Raw genomic sequence first — 14,359 nt, forward strand, 5'->3', positions numbered from 1 at the left:
CAGGGTGGGACATAGCCCAGTGGTAAAGTGTTCGCTTGATGCGCAGCGTCAGTCTAGGATTGATCCCCATCGGTGGACCCACTGGGCTATTTCTTGTTTCAGCCAGTGCTCCACAATTGGTGTAACAAAGGCTGTGGTATGTACTATCCTGTCTGTGGGATGGTGCATATAAAAAGTCCCTTTCTGCTAATCGAAAAGAGTAGCCCATAAAGTGCCGACAGTGGGTTTCCTCTCTCAATATCTCCGTAACCATATGTCTGACGCAATATAACCGTAAATAAAATGTGTTGAGAGCATCGTTAAATAAAACATTCCTTCCTTCTTTTGCAATAACATAAAACAAAATCAGGTAAAAATTACTTTTTTTCAATAACATAAAACAAAATCAGGTAAAAATTACTTTTTGCAATAACACAAGATGAATGACAGGACTAAATCGTTCATGTTAAGTATAATGACTATAATCCACATTAGATTATCCAAATACATTTCTGGGGTTTTACAGTAATTCTCTGCTAAATGTAAACTGTCCGATGTTGTGTTATAAATCACTGCTGACAATAAGCAATTAGTGCACCAAGATGCGCAGGCGACACCCGATCCCAGTGACCAGTTCCATCTAATACACCTCAGGCAAAAAAATACAAACCTGAGAAAATGATTTTTCCTTTAAGCAGAACGTCTCAAATTTCACATCATTTTTACAATTTCTCATTTGGTACAATCAGCAATGTATTTTGGTATTACTTCTTGCAGGCACAAGATTGCATTTCAAATCAGGGCACACTCTCTAGACACTTTTTATGACTGCTCATTCCAAAATAAGATCACATTTCATCTACTGTACTAATCAATCATAATGTATAGAAGCTAGTACTTTTTTTTAATGATATTTTCGAATGATTCAAATAATGAAAATTCCAAAGCAAAACTCTTATTGAAAGTCTATACCTAAAAACATGATTATTACTAAAGCTAATTTAAACAAGAATTCTGTGGAATTAGATGTCTTGCCTACTGTAAGCTTATTCCATGCCACAGACAGTTGCATTCATATATGTCTTATTTTAATTAATTATTTTTCACATGAATTGTAATGAAAATCCATAGGTGAAACTATAAACCACGTTTCATTGCTCTAGGACTTATAGTTTGCAAGAAATGGAGCTAAAGGCAAAACTTTAGTATTAGGTAAAAACAAAAGTTGATGCTATCACCAAAATGGCTGCCACCATCAGAAAAGTAATATATGTACCTTACTTTTTTACTTCATACAGAAGGGGGCAGGACGTAGCCCAGTGGTAAAGTGTTTGCTTGATAAGCGGTCGGTCTAGGATCAATCCCCGTCGGTGAACCCATTGGGCTATTTCTTGTTCCAGCCAGTGCTCCACAACTGGTGTAACAAAGGCCGTGGTATATACTATCCTGTCTGTGGGATGGTGCACATAAAAGATCCCTTGCTGCTAATCGAAAAGAGTAGCCCATGAAGTGGCGATAGCAGGTTTCATCTCTCAATATCTATGTGATCCTTAACCATATGTCTGACACCATAATATAACCGAAATGAAAATGTGCTGAGTGCGTTGTTAAATAAAACATTTCCTTCCTTCCTTCATAAAGGTGAGAGAAAAAAGTGTAATATGAAAACACATAACAAAACAGTACCAAAAAACCCCCACACACCAACTATATTGTTGAAAGACCTAAAATACCAGTACCATTAATGAAATCTTAATGAATTACCTTTATGTAAAAAAATTTAAAATTAACAATGCCAGAAGTAACTAATGAACACTCCCCGAAGTGGTCCGACTAAGCCCACAGCTAACAGCTGATGAGGAATGACAGGTATGTGACACAGCTAGTCACAAGAGACAAGCACCTGTCATGGTTGGAGAGACAAGAACTGGGATGTAGAGGTGGACAGCAAAAGAAGTTGATAGATAGGAGGTATTGCCACATCGGGAAGAAATGAGATGGAATTGAAAGGAGAAAAAGGAAAGGGGCAGTGGGATAAAAAAAAAAAAAAAAAAAAAAATATTGACCTCTTAAAACAGGTGATTACTTGTCCTTAAAAAGGTAAAGCACATTATATAATAAATGACTTGGGAGAATAATAAGGTGGCTTCTTAATTGTTACCATACTATTATTTGTAGGCACAATATCTGCATAAAATAATTTCAGTTAGGTCAAAGATCCTAACTATTAAAGCCATTTAGTCCAGAGTGAAATGTTATCCTGAAATAATTTAAAATCAGCATCCCATGTTGAAATATCCAGGTTAAATATAAAAGCCCAATTCTTTGACAATCAGGTTAATGCAACAAGATAAATACTAGTAACTATAAATACAAGTAAAAGCTTTTATCCAAATGTAATTTACAACAATATTCTTCACATTTCTGCGGATTAAATGTCTCACCTACCATAAACGTTTTCAATGTCATTGACAGATGCATCTATAGATGTTTATCTTAAAACATTTTTTTTTTTTTTTTAAAATTAAAATCACAATTGTTTTTGTTTTTAAACTATAATTATAATTTTATTTTAATTAAAAAATCTTTTTACATGCTTTGTGATGAACATCCATGCAACTATAAACCAAGTTTTAATGATTTAGGATTTATAGTTTTTTGAGAAATGGAGATAAAAATGAAACTTTAACATTGAGCTAAAAGAAAAAGTTGATGTCGGAGGAAGGAAGGAAATGTTTTATTTAACATACACTTTTATTTACAGTTATATGGACTGGCCTCGGCATCATGGTTAGGCCATTGGTCTACAGGCTGGTAGGTACTGGGTTCGGATCCCAGTCGAGGCATGGGATTTTTAATCCAGATACCGACTCCAAACCCTGAGTGAGTGCTCCGCAAGGCTCAATGGGTAGCTGTAAACCACTTGCACCGACCAGTGATCCATAACTGATTCAACAAAGGCCAAGGTTTGTGCTATCCTGCCTGTGGGAAGCGCAAATAAAAGATACCTTGCTGCCTGTCATAAAAGAGTAGCCTATGTGGCGACAGCGGGTTTCCTCTAAAAAATGACAATATGTTTGACATCCAATAGCCGATGATAAGATAAAAAATCAATGTGCTATAGTGGCGTTGTTAAATAAAACAAATTTTTTTTATGGTTATATGGTGTCAGACATATGGTTAAGGAGCACACAGATATTGAGAGAGGAAACCCGCTGTCGCCACTTCATGGGCTACTCTTTTCGATTAGCAGCAAGGGATCTTTTAGAAGCACCATCCCATTAGCTGCAAGGGATCTTTTATATACACCATCCACAGACAGGATAGCACATACCACGGCCTTTGATATACAAGTCGTGGTGCACTGGATGGAGTAAAAAATAGCCCAATGGGCCCACCGACGGGGATCGATCTCAAACCAACCGTGCATCAAGCGAGTGCTTTATCACTGGGCTACGTCCCACCCCAAGTTGATGTGAATGCCGCTGGAAAAGTGATACATATGTCTTGACTCCCAGTAGCCCATGTGTATTTTTGTGCTGGGGGGTCGTTTAACATTCATTCAATGTTGATGTGAATGCCACTGGAAAAGTGATACATATGTCTTGACTCCCAGTAGCCCATGTGTATGTTTGTGCTGGGGGGTCGTTTAACATTCATTCAATGTTGATGTGAATGCCACTGGAAAAGTGATACATATGTCTTGACTCCCAGTAGCCCATGTGTATGTTTGTGCTGGGGGGTCATTTAACATTCATTCAATGCTGATGTGAATGCCACTGGAAAAGTGATACATATGTCTTGACTCCCAGTAGCCCATGTGTATGTTTGTGCTGGGGGGTCGTTTAACATTCATTCATTCATTCATTTTAATTCATAAAGGAAAGACAAAAGCTATTACGTCTTCTTAGTCTTAATGATCAAATCTCAACTCACAGCTTAACACTAAAAATACCAACTTTTAAAAAAACTAAATTTTGAAATGGGAAAATGCCATTATTTTGTTTTTAATTTATAATAAAACACATTTAACAATTTGTTTTCTTCAATTCCTAAGATGCTTACTATTAAATTCCCACAGATACACTGGTACAGTTTAATGTGTATCACTGTTCCTTTTATCTTTGTCATTCATTCATGTTACAGTTCACAGGGTACTGGTACTACTTGTATGTTTATTTTAGTTACCTGGTACAGCTATGCCACAAGCAGTGATCACATTTTCAAAACCGTATCAGACTGACCAAATGCAACAGTATTGGTGCACAAAACTTTAGCTGCAATTTCATGTGAAAACCATGCAAATGGGGAAATCAGAAAAACTATTTTTTGTGTGATTTAGTACAAAACTGAAACAAAGTTTGTTTTGCTTAATGACACCACTAGGGCACACTGATTAATTAATCATTAGCTATTGGATGTCAAACATTTTTTCATTGTAACACAGTCTTCAGAGGAAACCCGCTACATTTTTTTTCATTGGTAACAAGGGATCTTTTACATACACTTTCCCACAGACAGGACAGCACATACAATGGCCTTTGAATATCAGTCTTTGGGGAAAAGAATTAAATAAATCAACAAACAAAAGGTTTACTTAAGAATTTTGCTTAGTATGAGGTTCCTGGTATCCTGTATGACCATTCTCGTCTTACTTAGAAAATGCTAGAATTTTTTATTTACCTTTTTGGTTTCCTTGGTGATACATCAACAGCGGGCCCTGGAGCAGGCATATCCATAGGAAACATGTCCACCCACAGTTCTAACTTGCCCTGAAATATCAACAAACAAATATTAACATCATATTCAAAATACTGAAAGAAAACAAAAGTATGTTTAATTAAGTCCTACTGCATTTTATTTTTAATTTAAAATATAATCATTATAACACTTAAAAATAAGAAGAGAAAAACCAATTTGCAAAGGATTGGTCATTTTAAAGTAAAACTGTCACCTTGTCTTTTTTTAGAAAGATTCAGGTCAATTTGTTATAATTATTTAGATCTATTTTGGAGAACAGAAAAGGTGGTTGATTGGTTTTATTGTTACAGCCTTGAGAACAGGTTTGACAGTATAATTATAAATGAATGCAGACAGTTATTGCATTTAATTTTTTTTAGGGCCCCATACTCTTTTTTGGTATTCCCCTCCCCCTCACAAGAGCATACATTAATTGATTAAATAAGGAATACTTTATCAACATCATTTGTTTTAAAAGTGTATGTTGGCATTAACCTCCCCGTATCATATAATTTATACACTTGTGAAATTTTTTGCAATTGTCAATGACCCCTTATTCTTTATGTGTTGTGTTGTTAAAAATAAGAGCACCTGTTCTATTCCGGGTTTTTCTGGGTTGTACAGTGGCCGAGTCTCGACATGTTCAGGAACCAATTTGCAGCCCACTTTGGGAATCTCGTACCAGTTGTTGAGTGCTGCCAGTGCCAGGTGTTCATCTGTTGCTTTCTTCATACCTGTACAGACACACAGACAGACACACATACAGCACTTCTTACCGGAATAATACATCACATCACGAATGATTCAAAACTGAAATCTCAACAATTTGTCATAGATTATGGTATATAGCAGAAAGGTATCTATGAAATACACACACACAGGTGTTTGTGTAAACTGATGGAATGATGGACAGACATGGATGTATTTTGCATTTGTAAAGGATGTTATAAAGAAGTGAGACTTTTTTTTTATGGATATGCAAAACTTTATTTATAAAATTTAATGAAGGAAGGAAGGAACTTTTTTATTTAATGACATACTCAACATATTTTTTTACTGTTATATGGTGTCAGACATATGGTTAAGGACCACACAGATATTGAGAGAGGAAACCCACTGTCGCCACTTCATGCACTACTCTTTTCAATTAGCAGCAAGGGATCTTTTATATGCACCATCCCACAGACAGGATAGCACATACCACAGCCTTTGATATACCAGTCATGGTACACTGGCCAGAACGAGAAATATAAATTTAATGAGGAAGGATTTAGAAAAAAAAGAAAGAAAAAAAGAAGAAGTTAATTCTTATAAACTCCATAAACTGAAAAATCTATTAATTTATAACCCACACAGAATATAGCAGTTTAAAGTTAATCACAACACCACTGACTTCTATCATGTGAACAGCATTACAAAATATACAAGTAGGCAGTTGTAATTTTTCACTTCAGTAGTTAGAAAAACACCATCAGTGGTCTAAACAAATACATGAGCGGAAGGTCAGTGAAAAAAGTTAATTGCTAAATGGAGGTGGCCCTTTTCCTTCCTGGAACAAAATGGTGGCAGCATGGCAAAGGAAAACAAATTAGTCATGTGTGACTCTGAACTGGGCTAAACATTTTGGCAGAGGCCCTGGTTCTGATTAGGTTATATTGACTCAGTGGTAATCTGTTGACTCTGAAAAATAATTTAATTTCCTCTAATATTTAGTGACAATTTAGGACTTTATGCACAACAAAGTCACATGTGTTTTGGATCACATTCTGTCAACACACATTAGAGTTACCAGAAAAAGAAAAGAAAGCATGACCTGTTTTCACAGGTGCTTCAGTATAAAGGACAACCATGTCTATTAGTGGACAAGTCTAAGTAATTAAAGGACAAAATGTTTATTTACATTAAAATAACCTGTACTTTGTAAAGGGGTTGAGTGTGGTTCGATCACTGGTAGAATACCAGACTGAGGTACTACAGGTCACAGGTTCAATCCCCCTTAGTGGACTTTCCAGTGAATAAAACCACTGGTATGTTCTAGCCTGCTTGTTTCAAAGCATTTATCAAAGATCCCGTCAGGTTACTGTTTTAAGTAGTATCTGATCTACAGAGGTTGTGTTCTTTATTGATATTTAAAAATTAAGAATGAAAAATTTCCAATTTTGAGAAAATTCTGATTTACAGAATGTCCCCTTTAGCGGGGTTGCATTGTAAGTAGTAAAGTAACACAGTGGTGGAAGCACGTTTTTCATCATTCTCTATACCAGAAATTTGCAATTAAATTATTATAGCCACACCTAGACCATAATGTTTGTCTATATTGTGCTGGATCATCTCAAACTAACATCTTTATGTTTCCCACTTCAGAAGGTGAGACTTCTACTTAAAGGACCGGCCTCGGTGGCGTCGTGGTTAGCCATCGGTCTACAGGCTGGTAGGTACTGGGTTCGGAACCCAGTCGAGGCATGGGATTTTTAATCCAGATACCGACTCCAAACCCTGAGTGAGTGCTCCTCAAGGCTCAATGGGTAGGTGTAAACCACTTGCACCGACCAGTGATCCATAACTGGTTCAACAAAGGCCATGGTTTGTGCTATCCTGCCTGTGGGAAGTGCAAATAAAAGATCCCTTGCTGCCTGTCGTAATAGAGTAGCCTATGTGGCGACAGCGGGTTTCCTCTCCAAATCTGTGTGGTCCATAACCATATGTCTGACGCCATATAACCATAAATAAAATGTGTTGAGTGCGTTGTTAAATAAAACATTTCTTTCTTGCTACTTAAAGGACACCTCTGAAAAAACTGACATTCTGAATGACTTTCTGGAAACTTTTACACAAAGGTGAATCTGCTCAGACAAGGGACGGGATGTAGTCCAGTGGTACAGCGCTCGCTCCATGCACAGTTGGTGTGAGATCGATCCCCATCGGTGGGCCCATTGGGCTATTTCTCATTCCAGCCAGTTCATCACGACTGGTATATCAAAGGCCGTGGTATGTACTGCCCTGTCTGTGGGATGGTGTATATAAAAGATCCCTTGCTGCTAATCGAAAAGAGTAGCCCATGATGTGGCGACACCGGGTTTCCTTTCTCAATATCTGTGTGGTCCTTAACCATATGTCTGATGCCATATAACCATAAATGAAAATGTGTTGAGTGTGTCGTTAAATAAAACATTTCTTTCTTCCTTCTCACACATTTTGGACACCATAATTCAAAGGACATAAATAACCTGGAGTCACCTGTTGTTACTGGAAACCTTTACATATAGGACAATCTGCTTTTAGTAGACTCCTTTAAATAAAATATTAAAGTTTGTTTTGTTTAACGACACCACTAGAACACATTGATTTATTAATTATCGGCTATTGGATGTCAAACATTTGGTCATTTTGACATTTAATCTTAATGAGGAAACCAGCTACATTTTCGCATTAGTAGCAAGGGATCCGTTAAATAAAGGACAACCTATAGATTGCATTCATTCACAGACCTCACCATGAACAAAATTGAGGGGAGTGAACAACTAAGAACTAACCCACTGTCCTGGACAGACAGTCCAGATAACTGAGGTGTGTGTCCAGGACAGCATGCTTGAACCGTAAATGGATATAACCAGTGAAATAAGTTGCAATGAAAACGAAATGAGGGGAGTGATTAACTGCTCCTCTAATTTAGATTATGGGGAGCTATTTCTCCCCTAATTTAGATTATGGGGAGCTATTTAAGATATCATCATCATGATACCTAAACATTACTCTCACTGAACTAGTTTCAGGGGAGTACTGTAAGAATGATAGCTCGCTCCCCTTAAACAGCCAACTCTGCATTCACAATTACAATGAAATGTGAAGTCATGAAGAAGGATGTTGGTGCTTATATCAGAATATATATATGGTACACTGCCTTTGATTGAAAACCATTCAAATCAAACAATTCCGGGTACAGTAGGAAAAAGAAAAAGGACAGGACAAAACAAATATTTTCCTTTGCATCAATTCAGTATTCTCAACATAACTTCTTTTTATGCATATGTCAACACACGAGAAAAGATGAAAGAAATGCAATGCAAAGAAATATATCTCCGCCAATATTTGTTAAATATTGTATGTCACAACACTTCTGAAATATGTAGCTTTTCTGTTTTCTTTATCAATAATAAATTATCAATTTGGTGATTTTGCACACAAACTAAACTAACAATTGCATGTGGTGAACAAACTAAGGACACTGCAATAGGTTGAGTAAAATATGTACAAAGTATAGTGGTACATGTAATATAATATTCTGATGACTAACAAGTAGGAATTATGACAGTGACATTTTTTTTTTTTTTAAGGGACATACCCTAGGTTTTAAACACTAATGCATATTTTGGACTATTGTAGCCATTTTTAATAACTGAAATCATACTTTACTTAGATTTTATGGTTTAGATTATCAAGTTCCATACATTTGAAGTGTTTTTGGTCATCATGGTGTTTTTAATATCACAAGATGCATTTCCCATAATTTAAAAAATGTACATACGTCTGAGAAGGAACAGTTATGGAGTTGAGTTGTAGTCTATTTTTAGAGGGTATTTCACCATTTCAAAGTCACAGACTCATGTTTCACTCAATTGTAACTTTATCCCAATGTGTTACAGGTTTGTAGATTAACTAAACTTAGTTTTAATTTTCACGGGTCGAAACTAGCTAGGGTCCGTTCCTTTAAATAAATAACATTTACCATGTTCATCCTCTATTTCTGAAGGTGCTGTGAAGATTCGGTTGGAGATTCTGACCTTGCCTGGCTGGTAGTGGGGACCATCAACCTTGCTGTCCTTGCACAGCTTGAATAAGATCTGGGTTGGTTTCTGAGGGTCACGCCATGCATTGTAACCATATCTGTAAAAAAAACCCATATAGATGTATATAAATAAGTTAAATTATAAAAAAGGTCGGAACCCCACCTGCTAAAAACTAATTTTGATTTTTTAAAAATATATTTTCTGGAGGAGCATGATGTTATCCCCACCCCCGAAAACTTGGCTCACCTCAGTTTGGACCCCCCCCCCCCCCTTACATCAATTTCTGCATATGCACCTGGGTATGCAAAGCTAGGCAAGGTCCCTGTCGGTGGGCCCATTGGGCTATTTCTCATTCCAGCCAGTGCTCCATGACTGGTATATCAAAGGCTGTGGTATGTATTATCCTGTTTGTGGGATGGTGCATATAAAAGATCCCTTGCTGCTAATCAAAATGAGTAGCCCATGAAGTGGCGAAAGCGGGTTTCCTCTTTCCATATCTGTGTGGTCGTCTAACGCCATATAACCATAAATAAAATGTGTTGAGTGTGTTGTTAAATAAAACATTTCCTTCCTTGTACCCACAAAAATGGAATTGCTGCCCATGTCCAAGTGTTGCAATGGATAATAATACATTTTCATAACACATAGATTACAGAATGTAGCCAAAGGACATTGATAAATAACATGTGCCAGTAAAACAATCAATGCCGGTTGTTTATTCACTTGTATATCAAGGGCCATGGTATGTGCTGTTCCGTATATGGGAGAATGGATATAAAAGATTCCTTGCTGCCAATAAAAAAATATGTAGATCTATATCAGAATTATTAAATGTTTGACATCTAATAGTCGATGATTAAATAAATCAATGTGCTTTTGTGGAGTTGTTAAACAAAACAACAGTTGACTTAAAGGGAGAGTAAACTCCAACAAGAGCCTTATGTGTTGGAAACATGCATACCCGGACCACCAACACATACTGACACCTTAAAGGGAGAGTAAACTCCAACAAGAGCCTTATGTGTTGGAAACATGCATACCCGGACCACCAACACATACTGACACCTTAACAAATGAAAAAGGTAGAGTAAACTCCAACAAGAGCCTTAGAAACTTATACTGACACCTTAAAGGTAGACTAAACTCCAACAAGAGCCTTATGTGTTGGAAACATGCATACCCGGACCACCAACACATACTGACACTTTAACAAATGAAAAACGCGTAATTTTAGAATTAATAAAAAACCGTGATTATTCCTGCTAACTGGGGGCATCCATTGTGTTTTGTTTTTGTGATGACTGGTGGTATAGCTTGGGGTGAAGTGACGTCCTGCTCAGGTCCAACTTCTCTATTAGGCCTATGCACAGTGTAAACAAATGCTCTAATTTACGATAAGGCGCTTCGCTTTCATCAACCTGACTTGTAAAACAACATAAATGGCTTGATAGTATAATAAACTATTTAACTAAATATTTTTCAATTTGCATCAATATAACGAAATGGAGTTATAGTATTTTTTTCTTTTAAAAAATCTAAAGAAAAAATGCATATTATTAGGCCTATTGGTAGGATACGTTCGAACAAAAACGACCACTCACGATACCCAAGTGATACTTTTCTTTTCTCTGGGACTACGTAATTGGTCAGTTTTGTGATTTTAGATGGGAGAGTCTACTTAATCAAGGGTTTTACAGAATTAGTTACAGTAATAAAGCTGGTAAAGTCCATTATGATTTGAGGTTATCACACAATACTCTGTGATCTTAATAAAAGAGGCACGTCTTTTTAGTGTGTTTAGACACAGTGTCTAGGGACTGTCTAAATATACACCTGCCAATCAAGAACCACAGGTACAGGCCACGGAAAGAAAAGACTAATTAAGCAAGAAAACACTCCAACTATTATTTCAGTACATGGGTTAATTTATGTACAAAATATAATACAGTTATGTCAACACTGACAATGGTGGTTTATTTTGTATTGAAAAATAAACCACATATACACGTTGCTGTGTTACTGGGATAGATATTATTACAGAACACTGCGATGCATCTGCAAAAATCAGGTATGTTTTGTTTCTTCAGTTCGAAGACTAATTCCTGACGTGACACGTTAGGTATTATGTAACCACCAGCTCGCCAGAGGACGTATTCACTGGGATGGTACAAAATGGCTGCGCCTGTTATATATAATAGCCGTCACATTTAACTGTTTTATTAATTAACTATACGATTATACTTGTTGATATTAAGCAATAATGTGCATTATGTATCATTGAATATGCACACGAGTCCAAAAGCCTTGCTTTAGTATTCCTTTAAATAATATAATATACTTGAGATTGCAGCTTTAATTAATTCATGCAGAAAAGGAAATTAAAAATGGTGTATGCCAAAAACTCCAAGTGATCATACAGGACGGGACGCAGCCCAGTGGTAAAGCACTCGCTTGATGCGCGGTCGGTCTGGGATCGATCCCCGTCAGTGGGCCCACTGGGCTATTTCTCGCTCCAACCAGTGCACCACGACTGGTACATCAAAGGCCATGGTATGTGCTATCCTGTCTATGGGATGGTGCATATAAAAGATCCCTTGCTGCTAATCGAAAAGAGTAGCCCATGAAGTGGCGACAGCAGGTTTCCTCTCAATATCTGTGTGTGGTCCCTAACTATATGTCCGACGCCATATAACCGTAAATAAAATGTGTTGAGTGCGTTGTTAAATATAACATTTCATTTTCAAGTGATCACACAAACATTCCCAGAACAGCCCAGTATTAGTGATACTTTAAACCAAAGCCAGACTACAAGCAACAGTACAGTGTGTTGAGTGACAAACTGACAAACTGAAATATTCATGAGCCATTAGTTTTATTAATATAACACATTAAATGATTCAAACTGATGAAGATGAAACATGAAAAATAATTTGTTTGAGGGACTGTGCGCCTCTGCAGTAATTTCCATTCAATTTCCTCGCCATTGTGTCAACTGCCTGGCGTTTGTCAAAATTAATTTTCTTGATTAAAGTGAAATATTGGCAAATGTTGACTGTCTGACCTCTGCTGCAATGGGCTTGGCCAGTCCAGTGGAACAGACTGACTGTGAGGACAGAGTTCTTCGTCAATAAATCAGACTGGACAAATTGGTGAGGTTACAGTAAGTAATGTTGGCATTAAATTTAATTCTCTCTCTGTAGCAGAGTAAGTGCACCACAACTGGTATATCAAAGGTCATGGTATGTGCTGTCCTGTCTGTGGGATGGTGCATATAAAAACGTCCCTTGCTACTAATGAAAAAATGTAGCAGGTTTCCTTTCCAAGACTAAATGTCAAAATTACCAAATGTTTGACATCCAATAGCCTATGATTAATAAATCAATGTGCTCTAGTGGTGTCGTTAAATAAAACAAATTAACTCTGTAGATACAAACAAGATGAAGCCATTTTCCATAACATGTTGTATTATAAATACAGGAAAAATTAAGCTTGTTTTAAACGACACAGTATAATGTTTATATATACACTGTAATTCACAATATATATATATATATATATATATATATATATATATATACAAGTACTACCAGCAGAATATGTATCTATATATTAAACAAGATTATATATATATCTATTAACATATTAAACAAGATTATATATACAGTGGACTCTGTCTAAACCGGACTCACTTAGTACCGTCGAAATAGTCCGGTTTACATAGAGGACCGGTTTAGGCAGAGTTCATCCAGAGTTATGGTTCTTGAATGATCGACAACTTGCGATCAACAGTGACATGGATGGTTGGGAAACAATCATACAAGCCAGACTTGCAATCGATTATTTCACAGACATAAAAAATATACCTAAAGGGACATTCCCGAGTTTGCTGCAATTTTTAAGATGTTATCCACCAACAGAGACTGTTTAACGATTGTAATTACATATCAAATATATTTTTCTGCATAAAATATTAGTGGCTGCATATTAAACGTGTTTCTGGTCATTCTAATATATGTACTAAGTTAAATTTAATTTTATTTCCAAAAACATTATTTATTCGTACGTGCGAAATTATTTGAATACAAAATCCAAATCTAACGGCCTACCGCACGCAATAAGAGTAAACTTCACACGAGTGTGATTACATTTTGTATTTGATCTTGCGACGGCATCCTGATTACTCGGCAAGTGACGATCATTGTTCAACTAATTAAGCAGCCCGTTGTTCAGTCAAATCCCAATCCGGTGTAGACAGAGGTAATTAATGCATGAACTGTTCTTTCGTTCTTGATTTTTGATCCCGAGTCCGGAGTAGACAGAGTACGGATTAGGCAGAGATTTATACCTAAGAGATAAACGGTAGCTAGACGGGGCTTTAGAAATGGACCGGTTTATCCAGAGATCCGGATTACACAGAATCCGGTTTAGACGGAGTCCACTGTATTTAAATAAATATATATATATTGCTGATAATCCTTGGATACCCTTGTATTATTTCTGTGCAACAGCTAGTGATTCTAACCGGTTTTTTTAACATGATCAATAAATTTAGATAAAGGAAATAATTCACAACCAGCTGTGTTGGAATCTTATACGGATCAAAATCCGCTGTGACCTATATTTAAATGATATCTCATTTTATGCAATATTAATATATTTTCTGTCTATGTGATTCATAAAAAAAAACATTATGGAAAAAATCCAATGTATTTTTTATTGATTTTATGTTATAAAACCTATTATATACTTTTTAAATGCTGCAAAAGATACATGAAACATAAAAAATATTAATAGGTTTTTTTTTGTATTATAGATTGTTATAGCTATTAAAAAGGTTCTTAAACTTTCTAGGG

At 36.3% G+C, this 14,359-nt stretch overlaps 1 protein-coding gene across 1 annotated transcript in view; it reads right to left on the bottom strand.

Annotated features, from left to right (window-relative positions):
• The window catches only part of LOC121375112 (otoferlin-like), a 135,845-nt gene that overhangs the window by 39,412 nt on the left and 82,074 nt on the right, over positions 1 to 14,359 (bottom strand). The window contains exons 28-30 of the mRNA XM_041502356.1: positions 9,446 to 9,603; positions 5,311 to 5,453; positions 4,663 to 4,751 (exon numbers count right to left, since the gene is read on the bottom strand). Of these exons, the coding sequence (XP_041358290.1) occupies positions 4,663 to 4,751; positions 5,311 to 5,453; positions 9,446 to 9,603 (390 nt within the window). The remainder of the gene's footprint in view (positions 1 to 4,662; positions 4,752 to 5,310; positions 5,454 to 9,445; positions 9,604 to 14,359) is intronic.

The sequence above is a fragment of the Gigantopelta aegis genome, chromosome 6 (genome assembly GCF_016097555.1).
Source record: "Gigantopelta aegis isolate Gae_Host chromosome 6, Gae_host_genome, whole genome shotgun sequence".
NCBI classification, from domain to species: domain Eukaryota; kingdom Metazoa; phylum Mollusca; class Gastropoda; order Neomphalida; family Peltospiridae; genus Gigantopelta; species Gigantopelta aegis.